Source organism: Marmota flaviventris, chromosome 8, assembly GCF_047511675.1.
Source record: "Marmota flaviventris isolate mMarFla1 chromosome 8, mMarFla1.hap1, whole genome shotgun sequence".
In the NCBI taxonomy this organism is placed as follows: domain Eukaryota; kingdom Metazoa; phylum Chordata; class Mammalia; order Rodentia; family Sciuridae; genus Marmota; species Marmota flaviventris.
In genome coordinates this window covers 121,618,860-121,640,873 of record NC_092505.1, presented here as the reverse complement: position 1 = coordinate 121,640,873, position 22,014 = coordinate 121,618,860, and the positions used below count along the sequence as shown (strand labels likewise).

The window sequence follows — 22,014 nt, the reverse complement described above, 5'->3', positions numbered from 1 at the left end:
CATCACTGTACAGATGAAAGGACTGAGGCCTCAGGAGGGTGCATCTCTCTTAGGTAGCCCAACAGGGACACTGAGGCCTGAGCCTGCCAGTTCTGAAGCCCACCCTGCCATGCTTCAGAGAGCTGGGTGGGGCCCAGGGAGCTGTGACTCAGGCCCACCCCAGCTGCTCCTTTGGTCTGGGGGCTCAGCTTCTCACCTCTGGAATGGGGACGACTCTGCCGGGCTGGGCTGGGGAGTGTGAGCAATGACACATGAATGTGAGGTAGTGTTTCCACCATTTTTTTAAATATTTTTTAGGTGTTGATGGACCTTTATTTTTTTTATTCATTTATTCATTATGCGGGGCTGAGAATCGATCCCAGGGCCTCACGCATGCTAGGCGAGCACTCTACCATTGAGCCACAACCCCAGCCCCGTGTTTCCACCATTTTATTTTTCCCAGGAGTAGAGACAGCCTGGTCTTGGTTGAAAGCCCTTAGGATAAAAAACAATTGAACAGAAAGTGGAAATTGTATATATGGAAATGGCACAGGCCTAAAATTAGAAGCCTAGTTAGCAATAACGTGATGGGCCTGGCCTCAGCGAATGTGTCTGGGCACAGAGCATCTCTTGCAGGGTTCACTGAATGAGGTCAGAGGGGAGTGCTGGAGGCAGGCAGGCAGAGTGGGAGGCATTATTTGGATGGAGGTTTCTGGGGTGGGGCCAGCCAGGTGGAACTGTGGGTCCCCTCCCTGCAGCGGGGCTGTTTTTCAAAAGCGTCCTGAACCTGGTCTTGGTTCAGATTCACTGTCTGCGTCTCAAGCCCTCTCACTGGAGTGTGGGGAAGATTAAGTGAACCATTTTAGGTATGGGCATCATGAGGCTCTTGGGTGGTCTTCTCTGTCATCCTGGAGGTCACAGGCTGGCAGCCTGGCTATTCGTATCTTCTTCCCTGTGTCCAGCAAAAGGGAGTGTATCCCATTGTCTCACAGGTTGGAAAACACCCTGGGTGAGTCCAGACCATGTCAGAGGACAAGTGGACGCCACTCTTCCCTCCACGCTGAGCCCCTACTCTCTTGCCCTTTCCCAGGGGGCTCCCCTGACTCCTCCCCAGCCCCTCCCTTCATGTCTTTGCATTTCATGCCACTTCACTGCCTGGTCCCCATCCTTGCTTGGCCCAATTTGACAGCTTCTTCAAGGCCCCTCGAGATGCTTCCTCCTCCAAGAAGCCTCCCCAGCACCTTTGGGTGGCTCTGTGGCCCTGGTGGGATACACTGAAAAGAGGGGTAAATGGCATAGGTGTCAGGAAAAGCAAAGCAAGAGTTAAATGTCTGAAGGCAGTCCCTCGCCTGGCCTCGGGCTGGGGCAAGGTGGAGGCTCTCATTGTGCTGGGTTATTGGCGCCAAAGCTCTGGCGGGTGGAGGAAGTTGGCACAGGGAGTGGCTTATCTCCATCAGGCACAGCAGGGTTTCTGTGTGTCAGCAGCTGGCACAGCCCTGCCCTTGCCCACTGGCTGGACATCAGTCCTTTGATCAGCCAGGAAGGAGGTGGACCACGAGGCCTCTAGGCCGGGCCTGTGCAGGGCAGCCTTGAGGGCACTATGAATAATTATGAGCTTCTCCCCCAGCCGCTCCCAGTATCCGTTTCCTTTTTCTTTCCTTCATGAGTGCATTATAGCTCCACACAATAGTGGGGTTCACGCTGACAGATTCATAAATGCATATAACATAATTTGCTACACGTCAATCACTAGTACTTCTCTTTATCCTTCCTCCTCTCTCCCCAATCCCTTCCCTTACCCTACTGCTCTCCTTCTTATTTATTTATTTACTTATTTATGATTTCTTAGTTGTGCATTTTAATTACACATGAAAGTAGAATTCACTGTGATCTCGGTTCACATGCACATAGCATCATTCCACAGTTCCTCTTCTCTCCTGCTGCTCCTCCTCCCTCCCCCTCCATCCCCTTTCTCTATTTTGCTTGTCTCCCTTCTCTTTGCATGAGATCCCCACTCCTTTTTTAATCTCTTACTTTTCTCTAGCTTCCACATATTAGAGACAACATTCAACCCTTGACTTCCTGAGTCTGGCTTGTTCCATTCACATGATGCTCTCCAGTCCCATCTTCTTACCAGCAGTGACATAGCTTCATTCTTCTTTATAGCTGAGTAGAGCTCCACGGTGTAGAGGTACCACATTTTCTTCATCCACTGACCGGCTGACAGACACCCAGGCGGGTTCTGTAACTTGGTGATATGAACTGTGGATGCTCTACACCTGGAATGCAGGTCTCACTGTAGTGTGTTGATTTCAGCTCTTTTGGGTAAATACTAACGAGTGGGATCCCTGGGTCTTCCCCTTTCTCTAGCTGGGCTTTGCATTCCCAGAAGGCAGAATTTAATTAGCACAATGCAGACCAGGGGTCTGTGCCTAGACCAGTTAGCTGTTGCTAGAAGGTCTCTGGGGGCTGCTCTTGCAGAGAAGGGTGCCCTTGGTCAGGGCCGCCTGGCAGAGCACAGGGTGTCCCCTGTGCGCCAGGCACTGTGCAGCTCATCTTCCCAGCATGCTCGTCTCTGCTCTCCCTGACTGTCCCTGGATCACCAGGGCCCAGCCCAGAGCTTGGCGTGAAGCAGTTATTGGACTGCGTGGGTTGCAGAATGAGTTCAGGACTTCAGTGAGAATCACAGGGCGTAGTGCCTTTGATGTGCTCCTGTCATGCGCCTGGCGATGGGTTGAAGCCTCAGCCATGGAATCCCTGGAGGCCTTTGCAACGTGTTTGATGATGGCAAAATCACTTCAGCTCCCTGGGTCTCTGTTCTCCACTCTGGAAAGCAGGGTTAATGATGCCTCCCATACAGCACCTGTGAAGTCCAATGAGACAATGGGATAAGCATTTAGGCTAGTCCACTAAGCCTGATGAGTGGTCACATGTCATTGCCCACAGTGGCCTGGGGCCTTCTGGGCCCAGCCACTTTCCTCCTCTGCAGTAGACTTGACCAGTCACTAGACCAGGCCATGTCCCAGGGCCCCTCATGCTATTGCCACAATGACAGGGCCCTCAGGTGGGGTCCTTTCTGGAGCGTCTGTGACCACTTGCCAGAGCTGCCTCTGTCTTCATTTCCCTTTGCCTATTTTCGTTTTATTGACCATCCTGTATTTGTAGGAGCTATTTTAAGTCCTTTGTGGAAGAGGGCAGGGTGTGCATGTTTAGTTCCAGTAGCCCCCCTCATCTGAGATCCCCTCTCCACCAGTTTCCATTACCCGTGGTCAACTGCAATCTAGAAATATTAATAGAAAATTCTAGAAATAAACAGAAAGTCCACATGCACATAACATTTATTAGGGTATATTGTTATGACTGTTCTGTTTTATTGTTATTCTTGTTAATGTCTCACTGTGCTTAACTTATAAATTAAGCCTTATCATAGTAGGTCTGTACAGGAAAAAAAGAAAAAATATATCATCCACAGTTTCAGACATCCATTAGTTATCCTGGAACCTGCCCCCCTCAGACAAGGGGTGCTACTGTACCTAACGTCTTTTACTCAATTCCATCTTTAAAGACACACATACTAGTGACAAGCCAGCTCGTCACTGGAGACATACAGCGTGAGGAGGAGCCCAGTGTGGGAGACCCACTGTGAGCCACCGACTAACTGCCCGGGGTCTGTATATCTGGTTCCACAGCTGACATTTCAGCTCACAAATTAGCAACTTGGTGACATCCTCACGGGCAGTGAGCCTTGCCTGCAGTGAGGGCACTGCTCCCACTGTGGAAGGGAATGTCTGGGCCAGAGGGGATCTCAGGCAGGCAGGAGTGGTGGCCCGTCCACACCAGTGCCTCAAAGTTTCCTCCCACATGGACACGTCTGTGACTCTTAGAGGTTTTGAACCTCTTTGCGAATGCCACACACTTTATGACAGGGGTCCCATCTCATCCCTCAGAGTACTATGTTTAGCCAGCATGAAAGTATTCATTATTCATGTACCATGTTTAGTTAATTCCTTTTTTTACATTCAGGAATGTAAACCAAATGTGCTTTTGTAGATCTAAGGAGGAAAAACATTCACTTCAGTCCGCAATTATTCAACACATTTTAGTTCTGTTCTCCTATCACGCGCCAGGTACTGTCACATAAACAAAGTGAGGCAGCCAACCCGCGATGATCTGGAGAAGGGGTCACAAGGAGGGAGTTCAAGGAGCCAAGGCTGGACCCAGGAGGAAGGGGAGGGTGGGCTTCAAAGTCACAGAGGGAAGGCCATCTCTGCCCTTGGGGCCTGCTCACCTCCAGAGAGACCAACTTAGTGCCGGTGTCTGGTGACCCTCCCTGAATGACAGCCAGCTCAGGTGGCAGAGGCAGTGAGGAAAGAAGAGAAAGAAGTAGAAGAAGAGCAAGAAATGAAATGGTTTGAGTGCCCGCATTTTGGAGCATGAGCCAAAAGAGGGCAGCCCATCTCCACAGGGGGCAGGGAGAGGAGAGCAGCTGGCAGGTCAGGGAAGGCCACCCTGGGTCAGCAGCTGGAAAAGTGTGCAGGAACAGGTCAGGTAGCTGCTGACAAGAACTGGCCCCTGGGGCAGGGACACCAACCAGTGCATATCGGGGGATGCAGGACAGGGTGGATGCTGGGGTCCTCAAAGTGAGGAGTGCAGAGGGGTGGAAACAAGGCTGTCTCCAATGCTCCCAGTGCCAGCAGGGGAGAGAAGGCATGAAGTGACCACGCTGCACAGCAGGGGTTGGAAGCAGGTGGCAGGGTTAATGCTGTTAAGGGACAGTGGTCCAGAGGGAGTCCCTGGGAGCGGGGCCTGCCTTCCAACCACAGCCTCCAAGGCCTCCTCTGCCATCTGACCTCCCCTGGTGCTCCCCTCACCCTCTCTGGGCTGCAGCGCTCCCAGCTCTCCCCGGGACACACTTCATTATACAAATAATGATGGAGTCTGGAACTCAGGGAAGGGCCGCAGAGATGGAGGGGCGGGCCTTAGAGAAGGGCCATGCGGGGTCATTAGGCAGATTAGGAGGGGGAATTGTGTCCAGATTCTGATGGGTCATCTTCTGGTGGCACCGCCCCTCCGTGGAATAGAGAGCATGGAAGAAGGGAGGAGGGAAGGGAAATTGTGACTTTGGGCGTCCGTGCTGCGAGGGAGCCATCTTCCAACATTCAGGTGACACCGTCCAGTACTTGGGCGCTCGGGAGCATCATCTTGCTGCGAGACGGGGTCACTGGACAGTGTTGAGTATGTGGGTGGCAGCTGAAGCTGCGGGCTTGAGTAGATCCCAGGGAGAACCTGCAGAGTGGGGAAAGGGCCAGAAGCAGGCCTAGGAAGCAACATTATGTAATTGGCACTGAGAGGAAAGAGGCCCCCCAGGGGCGAGGCTGAAGGTGTGCCAACTGGGGAGGTCGACAGAGCAGAGGAGAGCAGAGGCGTGTGCGGCCATTACTCACATCAAGTAGAACAAAAAGGCCCGGGAAGCCAAAGACAGAAGGGTACACTGGGCTTATTTTAGAATTTCATTTTGTTGAGATTGTAAATAATAATTTTTTTTAGCATAAATGTTAAAAATCTGGTGTGAAGCCCTTCCTGTCCCCAGCCAGGTGGGTTTGGGGCGTGGCTTTCTGTTAACAGCGCTGATGCTCTCACTCTGTCCTCTGAGCACTTGAACATTCTGTGCAGGGCTCAGAAATGCCTCAGCATCCACTGAAGCAGAGCACGATCCCTCCTGAGAGTATAGATTGGCCATGGGGCTCTATCTCGAGCTTTGTGGCATGAATAGGGACGAGCAAGGCACATAAAAATGTGAAAAAGACTCAGAAGTGAATGATTTGAAGGCTTTAAATCAGAGCACTGTGGATTCTTTCAGATTTCAGTATGAAAGCAGATTTCCAATGAGACGGCAATGAATTTTTGCGGAAGGAAAATGCATCTGCTTAGATACGATCATTTCTCCATTATTCAGGACAAGTCTGGGCCGTAGTAACAAAGAGACTCAAGAATATATTGCCTTAGCCAGGCCTCAGTGACTCACGCCTATAGTCCCAGCAACTTGGGAGGCTGAGGGAGGAGGAGTGCAAGTTCAAGTCCATCCTCAGCAACTTAGGGAGGTCCTAAACAACTTAGCAAGACCCTGTCTCAAAAAATAAAAATGGCTGGGGATGTAGGTCAGTGGTAGAGTGCTCCTAGATTCAATCAATCCCCAGTATCCACCCCACCCTGCCCCCGCAAAAAAAAAAAAAAAAAAAAAGGCATTGCCTTAAATAATAAAGAGTTCATCTCTTTTTTGGGTGAAGATATGAGATAAATGTTCCCAGTCATGTGCCTTGGCTCTACCTGGTCATCAGGGCTCTAGTTTCCTTCCAGGTGTTGATTCTACCATCCTCATGTACCACTGGCACTCTCACCCACGATGGCCTTTGTTTTTAAGATTTCCATCAAAATCTGCATGTTTTAATAAACACTACAGGAACTCATCGTATTCGTCACTACAGATCATGGAGGGCTTGGCGTTCAGGGTTGGTGTTTGCATGAGGATGAGACACTTCACAGTTGAATCCATCCCCATGTGTTTTTGGCACATCTACCTTGTGCTCGGTGTCCTCTGGGCTCCATGGAGCTGTAGCAAAGGGAGGCAAGGCCAGGGGGTCAGATGGGAACATGTCCAGGGACTCAGTTACCTAGTCCTTCCCCTATTAAAATCACTGAGCCACCTGTTATCTGTTTTGGAAGTGAAGTTTTTTTCCCCTCCGTGAATCTTTGTCTTTCCATACAATAAAAGTAGCAGTGATGGATGCAATTAGCTATCAAAGCATCATTAAGCAACCAGAGGCCCTGAAAATCTAGGGCATCTCAGCAAACATTCAGTAGTGAAATTCCCCCATTGCTCAAATTGGCAGCAAAACTGTCTCAGATCCTCAGAAATCACCAACCTGAAATGATGAGCCGGAGCAGAAACTTGACTCCTGTCCATGGTCAGCCTTTGTTCCTGTGGATCTGCGTATGCCCCTCATTGTCAGTCTGGGCATTTCATTTCCTAGTTTGCAAACATCTGTGTGCTTTAACCTCAGGAAAAATGAAATTCTCTCTGTGTTTTTATGGAAAGGCATAATTCCCTGAAGCCATGCAGGGTGATTTATGAAACTCTTCTGCATGTCAGGATTAATATTCTCTCAATTTAAAACATGTTTTTTAAAAGATGGATTTTTTTTTTCGGCTTTATGTTTTTGAAAGATAATACACGCATTTTGGCAGCAATATTTAAAGCATCACCAAAGTTAATTGGGCTTTCAGACAGCAGGGGTTTGCTATTAGAAAGCTTTATCTTGGCTTCTCACTGGTCCCTGTGTAGTTTTGTTGTGAACGTCTCTGTTCATTTTTGTTCAGCTGGAAAATGTGGACACATTCATGGGCCATTTCATTATTCAAAGAAAATGTTCATATGCTCATAGGTCATTCATTATTCAGGGGAAGTGACTTTGAAAGTAAATTATATCTTCACTGACCGTACAGAAATGTAGATCATCTCAGACCTCATATACAAACTTTTTTAGCTCTTCCTCACCACTCCACATTCATATGTGCAAAATGCATGTTGAACTATAAAGAGCTACAGAGACCTTGGATGTCTCGTTCAGTTTCCAGAGGTCAGAAAAAGTAAAGGTTAGGGTCAGCTAGGTCAAGGTTGGGTGGACTTTCTAGGAGGAAAGGACTTGTAGAAGGGGTGCAGTGGGAAAGGATGGGGTGTGCTATGTGCTGGGAGGACCAGTTGGCCCTGTGTGGCCAGGGCACACTGCTGGAGGGAACACGGCTGGGCAAGTGGGGAGCCGCAGGTGGGGCCAGAACAGCCTGTGCACAGCTCTTTCCTGAATGTGGCAATGTGGAAGGGCAGTGACCCAGCAGAGGTGCCTTTGAGGTCCATCCCTCTGGCTATGGAGAAGACCACAGTGAAAGGGTACAGTTAACCTGCAGGAAGGCTGGTGAGGGCCCATTGCCATCCAGATGGAAGCTGCCTGAGGCCAGAACCCAGGGATGCAGGAGAAGGAGACAAAGAAGCACCAAGTGGAAGGATCTGGGAAGTTGGAGGGCAAGTGACAAGGGAGAGAACAGGACAACCCCTTGCCTGGGGCAGGGCTGCTGCGTAGTTTTGGGTGGCCTCCAGGGAAGGCCAAGAGCAGCCCAGTAGGGAGAAAGCTGGAACAGGACAAAGACAAATCCCACAGGGCCACCTTAGGTGCAGTGAGGGGCTCGGGCTGACCTTCCAGAGAATGTTCCCATGGTTGAGTCATAATGAAATTGCAATTTAAAAGTGACGGACCCAGCAGCTCAGGAGGCTGACGTGGGAGGATCCTGAGTTCAAAGCCAGCCTCAGCAACTCAGCAAGGCATTAAGCAACTCAGCAAGACCCTATCTCTAAATAAAATATTTTTTAAGTAAAAGGGGCATGGGGCGGGGGATGTGGCTCAATGGTTAAGCACCCCTGGGTTCAATCCTCAGTACAAAAAGAAAAAGAAAAGTGGCTGAACCAGACCCTGTTACTGGGGGTGAGAAAGGTGTGGATGTGAAGTCCGGGCTGTGTGTGACGCACTCTGACCGTCAGTTTTCCATGTCTTCTCTTTAGGAAGCCTTACCACCCTAAACTGGAAGCTTTCGTGAATCACATGTCCAAAGGATCAGGATCCTCTTTCGAAAGCCCCTTGAACTCTATGCCGCTCTACCCCAACCATGCCCTGTGTGAGATGGGGGAGCTCACGCAGACAGGTACGTGACCGCCCCCCACCCCTCCCCTCACCCACATGAGGAACCGATACTCTGGGTGAGGTGCTATGGGGCTCAGAGGGGAATCGACCCTCACCTCGAGGTGCTCCAAGACTCCCAGGTAGCTGATAAACATCGGCTACACTGGGCTTATTTTAGAATTTCATTTTGTTGAGATTGTAAATAATGACCCAGCAATAAGAAGAAAAATGACTTTTCTTCTTACTGCAAAAGCGATGCATGTTCAGGAAGAGAATTGATAAGATTTTAAAACCAAAAGAAAGCACCAGAGTGTCACCAAGGAAGCAGACCCTGAGTGGTGACCTTTCTTGCTGTGGGTGTGTGTGTGTGTGTGTGTGTGTGTGTGTGCACGCACGCATAGAGCAGTATGTCACTAACACACTCTGACCCGCTTTGTGACATCAGAATATTTGACGAGCATTTTGCCCTGTCATTTAATGTTCACCCCATGACCGTGATGGCCGCACACTGCTCCACCCAGGAGGGACCGTCGCTTACCTGACCAGCCTTATGTTCTTATGTCTTGCAAACCAAACTGCTGCTTGAATGTAGCAGACCTCAGGGAGCCACGGTATGGCGATTCCCACTGCACGTGGAGGATGTTTGGCCTCCTCACGAAGCCTATCTCTGCCTCTATGGCCTAGTCGTACCACTGTGCAGTCAGGTCACCATCAGGGGAGGTCACTGAGTTAGCTGCAGGGTGACATTTTCTGGGAAGGAAATGGCATTCCAGGGTCCTGGTTCTTCAGTCTGGGACCTCAAAGGACCTTTGTGCAGCCACCAGCCTCCGTGGGGATATGGAGAGGCCCGACACCATGCTCTGGTCCCTCGTTCTGTCAGCATCTTGGGGCCTCTGTTTAGATGGAAGGAGGGTCTTTGTCCTAGAGTTGGGACTGCTGGGTTTTGCCAGGTGTTCAAAGCCACAGTTGTTGGGGGAGTGACGGCAGGTGACAGAGGGGCAAACAAGGCTCTGGAGGACTTGCCTTAGCTGGAGAGTTGGGTTCAAAGCCAGTACCACGTGCATGACCTCTGTGTGAGTTTAGAATAGGGCTTTTCATCCTGCCTGACTACCACTCCCTTTTCTTCACAAATATTTTATTCTCCCTCAAATATCCTGAAGTGAAAGTTCTAAATAATATAGCCCTTCTAGATACTCATTTTTTTAAAAAGTTCTCTCGGGGCCCCAGCTGTACCAAGCAAAAGGAAACTAGGTTCTCTGTGTCTATCAAATATAAATGCTTGGGAACTGCTACAGTAGGAAATAGAGTAATCAAGTGTCCTCCCTGAATATGCCTTGGTGACCGTGACAGTTACAAATGCAGATGATTGACACCACATGTTAGTTTGTGGATTCTCTTCAAGTTCTAATCAGAACAAAGTACAGATCTCCCTTAATTTATGTCTCCTCTCTGGAAATTCAGTGGACGTTAATGTTACCCAAAAGTCATTTTATGTTTGTAGACACAAGAAGCCAGAGTTATATTCTAGACTAAAATGTTTGAACAGGTTTTCTCCATGGGAGTATCTTGTGGTACATTCAGATGTCGTGTGGGACAGAACGGTTGTCCCATGTGAAGAGTGTCTAGCCCCCTGTCCCCACCCATGAGGTCCCAGGAAGGCCCTTCCCTGATACTGTCTGGCCCCACTTGAGTGGCCCTCCCTGAGGACAGGACCTCACTTGCTGAGAACTGCTGGTTACACTGTCTGGTTGTGAACATCAGAAACCAAGTCAAGTGAAAAGGGAAATTTATTATAAGAATTCAGGGGTGACTCAAAGAGTCCAAGGGTAAGAATGCGGCCAGACCTCCAGAGACTGGGACTGGGAGTAAAAGGCTGTCTCACCCCTGCCTCTCACTGTGGCTTTTTGCTGGGTGTCTGCCAACTAGTAGCAGTAAGAGCCACACCCAGAGACGAATGTACAGGCCCAAAGCTTGAGAGAGAGACTCCACTGAGGTCCGAGAGGGTCAAGGTGACAGAATAACTGTGCAGCGAGCAGAGGGGACAGGAGGCTCAGCCTGAGGATCCAGCCTGTGGCCCAGGCTAGGTGCAGGGGGAGCTCACACACTTAGAGGCAGTCATTCATTTGGACTTTTCTTCTCAACTGATGTATCATCATCTTTGTTCTGTCAATGAGCATTACTCTGGGAATCATTTTTTCAGGGCCCATTTACTCCTGTTCCTTCATTCTCTTTAATGGTCACTTTTATCTTCTATTTTCAATGTCTTTAAAAATGCATGGCTGTCGTAAGAGTCATTTTTTCCTGGCATACTTATGGCACCCCACAGTGACTGCATCAGATGGCTCCTCGGCGCCTGCTCTGCTCGAGAGGCCCTGGTGGTGGCTGAGCCGGCAAAGCCAGTATGAGCAAGGCCCTCTCGGTGCCTGTCCTAAAGGGATCCCTGGGGCTGTGTTACAGGGCTGGGGCCTTTCAGGAAATTAAGGCAGCACAAAGGTCCCGCTTCAAACCCTGATTCTTGCATTCAAGTCAGAAGGAGTTCAGACATGCCACTCAGAGAAACAGGAAAGAATTTATTGGAAGGGAGGGGCAAGGGAGAGAGTGGCTCCTCTCAGAGAGGAGAGGGACAATGTGCCTCTCCTGCCCTCCAGTTTTATTGGGGGACCCAGAGAAATTTCCAGAGAGTCCCGCCTAGGTCCACCTCTTGACCTTTGACTGGCAGCATGTGACATCAGACTTTCAAGTCACACTGCCATGACAACTCTAGGTCACTTTGGCCATGCTGACCAGTTCTAATTGTATTCTTAACCATAAATTCTTACAGATTTTCTGGTTAGGAGGAATTACCCTTATCTTCCTGAATTCCAGGATTTGACGGTAACTTGGGTTTCTTTTATCAACATTATCTCAGGCCAGCATTTCTCCTGCGGGTAACAGGAAGTTTGCTGAGGAATGTGACAGATCCTGTCCACTTAGGCCAGGCAGGGCTGCAGATAAATTGCTTCTTGAAAAAGAGAGCATGTGGGGGTCAGCACAGTGGGCCCATTTCACAGAATGATTCCCTTAACCTCATGTTCCCACCACTCAAGTCTGTCTGGCCCCACTTGAGTGGCCACTCAAGTCTGTCTGGCCACTCCAGAATAACACATGGAGAGAACTAGAAGCTGGAAGGGAACTGCAGCTGGAAGCTGCAGGTCTTAGGCAATCAACACAGGCCTTGAAGTCAGACCTGTGAAATGGGCCTCCTGGTCTCTCCCCAGCGGGTCTGGCAGTAAATTAAATTAGATAATATGTGTATCGAGAGCTTCCCAGGGTTCTAGCCTGTGGCAGACTCTCTGCAAGTGCAGCTGATGTTGTCACAGAGGTCCCACAGCACAAAGGAACAGAAAGGAAATACTAATTGGAGCTGGGAGAGGCAGAAAGGCGGTAGATGGAGCCAGGTGTTGACTGGGGGCCTCTCTAGGCAGAGAAAGTTGTATGTGGAGGGGAGAAGAAGCCCTAAATGACTAGAACTTCATATTTGTGCATGAAAATGTAGGGGAAAGCACAGAGCAAGGGTTAAGAGCACAAAATTGGGGCCAGATGGGGCCCTGACTTTCGTGTGAGTGGCTCAGGACTTTCGTTTCCTCATCTATCAAATAAGGAAAATGGGAGTAATGATGTAACACGCCTTCTTTATTGGGTTTCTGTGGAGGCGAGAAAGCCCCAGCACACAGTTAAGAACTCCACCTTGAATATAAAATCTACTCAGATTTTTCATATTCATCATTCATGGTTTGCCTTTGTTTGCAAATCATTTTGCAGATGCCCAGCTCAGGTCTCTGGGGGAATTCTGCTCTCAGTGCTCTCCTTTCACAGGGGGACCCAGAACCCTTTGTGCTTGTGGCCGAGCTAATGCCCTTCCAGGCCAACACACTGCCCCTGTCTCAGGCTTTCCAGCCTAAGTTGCCTGGTCTTGGCTGGGGCTGTCCAAACTATTTGGCATCTAAATAGTGACGTCACTGGTCATGGGGCCCGTGTGTGGCTCATGCCCTCCGAGGGTTTACACCCATTACTGAGATCACGTTCCCTCACATCCTGCGGACTGGAGGGAGGGCTTGCTTTTGTCTTGGGCTGCCTTCTCCTGCTTGAAAACAAATCTTTTTCATTTTTCTTTGAAGTGAATTTATTGTGCCATGGCATTACAAAACGAAAATGATATTCAACTGTCAAAGTAAAGTCCGTGCTTCTACCCACGCCCCATCCACTCTCATTTCTGTGCCCCCATCATTCCCGGGAAAACCTTGGTGTTAGTTTCTTGTCCACCCTTGCAAAGTCTCTGTATACAAAATGCAGCCTCTGTGTTTTCCTTCCTTTTTTATTTTTTTTTTCTTTAAGGAGCACAATAAACATACTTTTTTTTTTTAAGGATCACAATAAGCATTCCTTTTTAAAAATATTCTCCTGGATTTCTGAAAGATCATTCCAAATCACACAGAGCACATCCTTGTTGATGAGCAGATCTTGGCAGAGTGTCCCCAACAGGTTAGCAGAGAGCCTTTGGTTGGGCAGTCTGAGGGAAAGAGTCAAGGAGGGAATGTCTGCTGGCAGCGAGGGACATCCAGCAGTCGTCTCCACCTGACAGATTCTGGGGAGCCATCCCCACACACAGGACTGCTGTATCCTAGGCAGGAGGGAGAAAGCTATCCTTGGATCATGCCAGTCACAGCCTAGATGACCCCCGGCTGGGCGATTCAGACTGTCACAATGCTGTTCTCTGGAAAGGAGCCAGCCCAGCAGGAGGGAGACTGGCAGAAGGTCTTGTGCTCCCCCAAAAGCCATGCCCATTCCACTCACCACCACCCCCACCCCGTGAACCCCCATTACCAGCTGGTGTGAGCCCGTTCCTGCAGTCCCTGCATTGTAGGGACACATGCTCCGTCCCATTGTCTTACATTCCAGATCTCCCCTTGCTAAGCTGGTGGTAAGGAAGGCCTTTGTCACCCTGTTTTTCAGGAGTCGTGCAGCATTTGCAGAATGGCCAGCTGCTGGGGGACATCTACCTAAAGAAACACAAACTCCTGCCGAGCGACTGGTCCCCAGACCAGCTTTACTTAGAGACCACGGGGAGGAGCCGCACCCTACAGAGCGGGCTGGCCTTGCTCTATGGCTTCCTCCCAGATTTTGACTGGAAGAAGATCTATTTCCGGCACCAGCCAAGTGTGCTCTTCTGCTCTGGAAACTGCTATTGCCCCGTGAGAAACCAGTATCTGGAAAAGGAGCAGCGTCGCCAGTACCTCCTGCGGTTGAAGAACAGCCAGCTGGAGCAGACCTACGGGGAGATGGCCAAGATCGTGAATGTCCCCACCAAGCTGCTCCGGGCCGCCAACCCCATCGACTCCATGCTTTGTCACTTCTGCCACAACGTCAGCTTCCCCTGCACCAGCAGCGGCTGTTTCGACATGGAGCACTTCAAGGTGATCAAGATGCACCAGATCGAGGACGAGAAAGAGAGGCGCAAGAAGAGACTGTACCTGGGGTACTCGCTGCTGGGCGCCTACCCCATCCTCAATCAAACCATCAATCGGATGCAGCGCATCGCTGAGGGCAGGAAGGATGAGGTCTTTGCCCTCTACTCTGCCCACGACGTCACTCTGTCACCAGTTCTCAGTGCCTTGGGCCTTTCGGAAGCCAGGTTCCCGAGGTTTGCCGCCAGGCTCATCTTTGAGCTCTGGCAAGACAGAGAAAAGCCCAGCGAACATTCTGTGCGGATTCTCTACAATGGAGTCGACGTGACATTCCACACCTTCTTCTGCCAGGACCACCACAAGCGTTCTTCCAAGCCCATGTGTCCTCTTGAGAACTTGGTCCGCTTTGTCAAAAGGGACATGTTTGTGACCCTGGACAGCAGTAGTACTAATTATCACGATGCCTGTCACAGGGAAGGAGTCTAAAGATACATGGTACAGCCTACATTGGTACTGAGGGCTGGCAGGGTTCTCTTCTACTTCTGTCTGTTGGTAAAGGTACAAGAATATTGATTTTTAAAGGTGAAAACTTGCGTTTGGGAGCCACAGAGGCGGTCCAGGCTGAACACTAAGCACATGTTATAAGTTGGTACGTGAGTTACTCAGTACACAGGAAGAAGGAGGTACTGTTTCATAGCCAGACCACTCAGAATGCCAGGTTAATAGTCACTATCCAAAGTTGCCAATTAAAGTTTGTATTCCTTTGGCCTGCCATAGAACCAGCAAACCTTAGCCAAATTTTCTTAATCTTGGACACTTTTACCTTGTCCTTGTCCAAAGAAAAATTTCCAGAAGGGATTTGTCTAAAACAGGGGTTGGCCAATGTTTTTCCATAAAAAGGCAGAGAGAGAGGCAGAGAGTAAATATTTTACACCATGCAGAACAAAAGGCAACACACCATCTCTGTCACTTCTCAACTCTGCCCTAGCAATGCAGAGCAACCAGAGACAACACATAAAGAAGTAAAGTGTGGCTGTGGGCACAGGCCCTACAAAACAGGCGGTGGCTCATGGTGGCTCACAGGGTATAGTGTGCTGACCCCTGATTTAAAATCAGGCTGTACTATAATTGCACTCTCAGCACTTTGAGAACCAGCTGAATACCAAGAATTATTCGAAGGTTCCGCCAGTAACTTCTGCTAGAAACACAGAATCTGGTCTGACACTATAACAAAACATCAAATCCGAACAAATCATAGAGAAATGACTAGAATAATACTTGATGTTCATGATGATTGTGGTACAAGATAGTTTTAAGTATGTTTGAAATATCTGTCTGCTGTAGTCTATTTGCTGTGTATGCTGAAATTTTTGTATTCCATTTAGTATTTTTATAGTCTGGGAAAATATTTTCTAAGACCAGTTTTAGACACGCTCTTATTCCTATAGTAATATTCAATTTTCTGTACCTGCTTGGTGGTTGGAAGAAGGCCAGAAGCTGAATTCAGGCACTTTTTTCCAAAAGACTAATGACGGCTCATTCCTTTTGACAAGTCCTAGAATTGGATCAATTTTTAAACCATTTTCATCAGTTTCAAATGGCAAATTCCGATTGATTTTTAAATACGTTTTTAGAACTTTGTTACTAGATAATTAATCTTTCTAAGGTATTTTATATATTAGAAGCAATTATTATTAAATCTGTGATTTTGAAATAATGGTGCTAGTTCTCTTCACAGAAACGTAAAGTCTAAGTGAGATCTCCAGTGTCGGTAGAATTCCAGCCCCTTCTTGATTTTGTCCAATGTTGCATTTGAACACATCTGTTTCTATAAATAAATTTTTGAAGAATACTTTTCCTGTGCAACTAGTGTGTACCCATAAGTCGCTCAAGTTATTTCCAAGTGAGAAATAATATTTTTAAAATGTATCTTACCTGCTGTGTTTAGTGCTGAGAATCATATCCTCTCTGGAGCATTTAAAGCCTCTTCAGATTTCTTGCACCCACTTACAGTATATCTGAATTAGAACTGCTAAAAAACAGCTTGAAGATTTAAAGATAAAAGCAAATTAGAAGACTTTTTTAAAAAAGCAATTCTTGCGAGGCATGGTTGTACTCGCCTACAATCCCGATGACTCAGGAGGCTAAGGTAGGAGACTGCAAATTCAAAGCCAGCCTCAGCAAGTTTATGAGGCCCTAAGCAACTGAATGAGACCCTGTCGCAAAATGAAAAATAAAAAAGGCTGGGGATGTGGTTCACTAGTTAAGTGCCCCTGGGTTCAATCCCTGGTACAAAAAAAAAAAAAAAAAAAAAATCAATTCTTAACATCTGTCAGTAAAAGTATATGTTTTGGCTATGACAATATCAAAAATGAAGGTAATGTTTTATCTCCTGTGACTGCATTAAAATATGCTCCCCAATCTTGGTTGTGAACCACATCATTCCATGGCAAAGACAGAAAACACTGACCTGAGGTTGAGGGGCATAATCTTCAATTTTGAGGCCATAGTCTAATGGCTTCATTCATGACAACTCTGGGTATGTACATGTATATATTTACCTTTCTTGGTTTTATGATTGAAATCAATACATGCATACTGGAAAATAATCAAATAATACTGAAAAGCAACTGCAGAAGTGACATTTTCACTTGTCAGAGGGGAAAGAACAAGGCTCAGACTCCCTCTGTGCTCTTTCAACACACTGTGGAAACCAGGTGTGTGCAGGTTTTCCCCACACACCAAGGAAGCAGTCAGTTCTGCCGCTGGGTGTTCAGTCCTGTCCTCAAACTTATTACCTGGCGATGGTGTCAGATCCCGTGGGTTGAGGGTTTAGTCCCCAGGACCACCCCACACACACTGCAGATGCCCATGGCAAACCTCAGGAGGTTTTATCTGTGCTTCTGACTGACCCACTATAAATTGGGGCTCTCACCATCCCCCTTCTTGGGTTCAGTTAATTAACACGCTCAAGTGATTCACAGAATCCAGGGAAGCGTTTAGTGATTTATTATTAAGGACATTACAAAGGCTACAGATGAAGAGGATGAGGTAAGGGGGAAGGGGCCAGGAACTTCTGTGCCCTGTCCTGGCCTGCCACCTTCAGGAACCTCCATGTGTTCAGCTATCTGAAAGTTCCCCAACCTTCCCTTCCTTTGAATTTGATGGAAACTTCTTTGCATAGGCATGACTGATTAAGTCACTGGGCACCAGTCATCAATTAACATTCAGTTCATCTTCCCTTCCTGGAGGTTGGGGAGTGGAGCTAAAAGTCCCAACCCTCTAATCATGCCTCGGGATTTCTGCGGAAGCCATCTAGGGGCTGCCCACCGTCAGCTGTCTCACTGAAGTAGGCAAAAAAGAAACTAATGCTTTGAATATTCCAAGGGCTTTAGGAGAAAATGGGGACAAAGACCAAATATGTATTTCACAGAATTACATTCTCTAGTTCAACCTCCAGATATAACACTATGAATTGTTTGACAAATATTTTCCTGGAAATTTCTATATAAAAGCAGAAATATATATATATATATATATATATATTTAAGTTAAAAATAGGAACAAAACCATTTTGTAGTCTTATATGACTTGCTTCTGTTAAAATACATATATTTTTTTCATTACCTGGTTTCCTTTAATAGTATGTCTTAGAAGTCTTTCCCATTGACTTGCTCCCCTTAACAGTGTATTAGAGGTATTTCTATGTTGAAGTAGCCACGATATAAATGAAACATTTTTAAGTCGAATTAAAAATGCATGAAATTGAAATTTAAAGCCATTGTATTAAAACAGGACCATAAGGCTTTGCATAGAATGAAGCAGGGGCCAGAAGCCTTACTGATTTTCTATCCCAACTGAGCAGTTTTCAGTGGAGCTACAGGTACCGATCGACTCGAATATTCTTTCTCTAAATTCCCTTTGAACAGGACTGAAGAACTTAATTATAGGCTATCAATAATTAATAGCCTTTCAAATAGACAGTTAAGCTGACATGGGGGTCTTCGTGGGTGTGGCAGAATTAGACTTTCTGGAAGATGTAGGCGATTCCTTTTCCTGGAACTCTAAGGCCGATGGAGGGGGAGCAGGGCAGCACGGTTGTGTTTCTCCGGCTCTTCAGGAAGCCTCTGACCAGCCAGCAGTGCTGACCAGGCTGGGTGCCCTAGAGAGTTAAAACACAACCACAAATAGACAGCAGAAACAGCTGGGCTCTACTTGGAAGTCCTGGCTTTACTAGCATAGAGGCCAGCACAGAGGCTGGCCTGGACACCAGCTCCCTCCCAATGCTCAAGGCCACTGAACTGAATGTTTGGATTGTGTTGGTGGCTCTCAGGAGCCAGCTCAGATGAGTAATAAGAGCTTCTGCTTAAGAGGAACCAGCTGAATTCATCAGCATGGCTGGTCAGGCCTTCCTGGATTCTGACACCCAACTGCCAGCTAAGACTGGCCTCCATGAGGAAGAGGTGTGGCTGGGAAAAGCGCTTTACTTACACTATTCCATTTAATCTTTGCAGTAGACCTTCCAGATAGAATATTTGCTGGTGCATATCAATGAACACTAAAACACAATGAGGTGATGGCAGTAGTGGATTTAAGTCTAAGTGGTTATAATTATTCCAATTCTGCATGAAGCCACCTGTGGCTTGCTGATTTTGTTAAGAACTACATAATGTAAACTTACCTTGGCAGTGGTGTTATATTCTTCTCAACCACTAGGGGGCAGAATCAAAGACCGGTTTTGTTTTCAGGGCCCTTTTGCCTCTGCAAAGGCCGTTTGGGGATGTGTTGTAATAAATAGGTTGACCAGCTGTCCCCATTTGCCCCACTGAGGAGTTTGCACAAATGCAAGGCTTTCAGTGCTAACACCTGAAAAAGTCCAAAGCAATCTAGAACAAGCTGACGACTCTAGTGTTATATGTTGAGACAAGAGTCAGGTACTACTGTAGGGCTGGGATTGTGGCTCAATGGCACAGCACTTGCCTAGCATGTACTAGGCACTGGGTTCGGTCCTCAGCATCACATAAAAATAAACAAAATAAAGGTGTGCTGTCCATCTACAACTACCAAAAAAAAATTTTTTTTTTTAAAGAGGTACTACTATGATTTCCACAGTATAGAAAAGGGAAGCATGATGGAGTCTCTAGTCTGAGGTGCCACATAGGCAGCAGAGGTGAGGACTCAAGCTGTGTCCTCTTAACTTGAAGGATCATATTCCTAAGCAGGATGTATGATATGTGTCTCTGAACCATTAGGGTCTGTTTGGTTACATGCAACAGAGACACCTAAATACAGTGGCTTAAACAAATAAAGCCTTTCATTTCCTCCCATGTCTCCATGATGCCATCAGAAACCCAGATTTCCCAAGGACATCTCACAGCTCAGAATGGGGGTCCCTTGGCAAAGAAGTCTTGCGAAGTATTAACACTACTTATTAATGCTGTTCCAAATTAAATCAGCTCCACTTACTAAGGAAGAAAGGGAAAGCAAGTTCTGGGTAGAGAACTGGCAGTGAATGCCTCTCTTAAAAGCCACCCAGGACAGCTGGAGGTGTGGTAGATGCTGTCCCACCCAGACCCCCACTTCAGGACTTCTCGCCTCAGTTGCTGGCAGTGTGCAGCTGCCAGCCTTTCAGGAAATTGCCCTGGTGAAGAGAGCCATGGGCGGAAGGAGGCGTGCAGGGATTTAAAGGCCTGGAGACAACCTGAAGCCCTCCCAGCATCAGAGTTCTCTGGGGTGGGCTGAGGCTTCTGCCTCACGGTGCTTCCTCTACAGTGGTGGCTCCGAGCACTCCTGGTAAACTTCCTGCACACACACCTGGGAACTGACCTGCATGGAGGGTAAGCAAATCCTAGGAGACACACCTCTGCTCGCCTGGCAGGAAACTGGAGTATGGCAGGGAAAGGGCTAATGTACCTATTGATGACAAATTCCTCCTTTTCTCACTGCCTTTAAGAGGTCTACCATTTTATTGTCTAAGCTAAGTACAGCTGACCTCTACAGCCACAGATTCTGCCAACCTCAGCTTCCATCAGCTGTGGATCAAAACTATTGGGGGGAAAATGTCCTGAACACGTGTAGGATTTTTCTTGTCACTGTTCCTTAAACAATGCAGTATAACAACTGCTTACATTGTAGTAGATACTATAAATGATCCAGAGATAATTTACAGTGTGTTGGGGGATATGCATATTTTATATGCAAATGCTACACCATTTTATATGAGAGACTCAAGTACCTGCAGATTTCGTATCTGGGGGTGGAGGAGGTCCAATCCCCTGTGGATACTGAGAGGTGACCATCTGCACATGTGAAGCAGTAGGAGATATTTTGTTCTGGCCAGTTCTCAGCTAACGACAGAGGCTTTTATACCAAGACTTACCAATAATTGAACACACACCATGGACTGAACACTGGGCTAAGCCTTCAACTGATACAGCTTGCATCTCACAGTATGAGTGACCATTGGAAGTAGGCCTTTATTATCCTCATCTTACAACTGGAAACTGAGGCCCAGAGGTAGATGGGTACCCAGGATCACATAGTCAGTAGGAATTGGAAGACCCAGGGCCAGAACCTGATCATCCCAGACTATCAAGCTCTCCCAGGCCCCTCTAGCACACACTTTCTGTCTCCCATGACTCCATGGCCCCTGCCCCACAAGTGAATAAATGAAAATTGACACTGAGGCTACAGTCAAGGGTCCATTCCACTCTAGAGAAAGGTCCCTTTCCTGCAGCTTTGTTATGGATGTTCATATTTATGGCTCCTCCATTACTTTTCCCCCCTCTAATACAACATTTCCAAGAAAGTAGGATCATCTTAACGATGGATTATCTTAATCTGGGCTCCCCTAAAAGTAGAGTCTGAGGAAAAAAAAAGCTTAAGTGTGGGTGATCCTCTAAGGAATATGATCCCAGAGAGCAGGAATGAAGGACGGGGTGAAGAAGAGTTGGAGGGAATGCCACTGAGTTGACCACCCCATGGGTGTCTGGCTGCTTCAGCCCCAGGACCTCCTGAGGAGCTCCTGAAGTATGTCTCAGAACTATTCACTGGGGGAAGAAAGGGGAAAACATTTGCCTACTGGCTCTATCCACAGCATATCAGAGAAGCCTCAGGGCAGGAAGCAGGAGACTCCAGATTCTATCAGATTAAGGTCTGTGTGGAACTGGTCACCCATAGCAGTGGCTGGAAAGACAAAGAGGACTGGAAGTGGAGCAGAGATATGTTTGACATGCAGGGTGAACCAGCATTTGCTGAGTTTTAATGTGCTGGCTCATGAGAGGGATTAAAAAGGCAGTTGGGGTGAGACCAACTGGACCCAGTGTGTGTGTGTGTGTGTGTGTGTGTGTGTGTGTGTCCTTGCTAAGCTTGAAGATCATGTACATGGGTGGAGATAAGAACTCACTCCTTCTGGCCACCAGAGGGAGCTTCAGTTTGCTGGGAAAGAAGCTGCTTTTTGAGTGGTAAACAAGAACAGAGAAAGTAGAGGGTATTTGGCAACAGCCTGAATGGAGCTAAGACAGATGGCAACCAAGAAAGGGACATTTTCATCTACTTCAAGTGAGGTTCTTAACCAGGGCCCCACAGATGGGCCTCAATTTTGCTTTCATTATAGTGTGGCTTTAAAGATGATTGTTGCCTAGGAAGAGTTAATAGCTTTCACTGGATTCTCAAAAAGAATCCAGCACACAAAAATGTGTTAAGAACAAATGCTCTGGGAAGAATCTCAGCAAACACATTCAGATAGGCAAAGACTCATCTGGATTCAAGCCTCATTTCTCCATCCTTCCCATCAAGCCAGGGTGGCAGGAAGGTGGCTAAGAGAGAGAAAAGATTAAATGGCTGTTTTGTGTGTGAAATTT

At 47.6% G+C, this 22,014-nt stretch overlaps 1 protein-coding gene across 6 annotated transcripts in view; it reads left to right on the top strand.

The window, feature by feature from the left end:
• The window catches only part of Pxylp1 (2-phosphoxylose phosphatase 1), a 57,482-nt gene extending 41,478 nt beyond the window's left edge, over positions 1 to 16,004 (top strand). For all 6 annotated transcript variants that reach the window (XM_071615601.1, XM_071615602.1, XM_027934003.2 and 3 more), the window contains 2 exons: positions 8,591 to 8,730; positions 13,701 to 16,004. In XM_071615601.1, the coding sequence (XP_071471702.1) occupies positions 8,591 to 8,730; positions 13,701 to 14,638 (1,078 nt within the window). In that variant the 3' untranslated portion in view covers positions 14,639 to 16,004. The remainder of the gene's footprint in view (positions 1 to 8,590; positions 8,731 to 13,700) is intronic.
• The last annotated feature ends 6,010 nt before the right edge of the window (positions 16,005 to 22,014 follow it).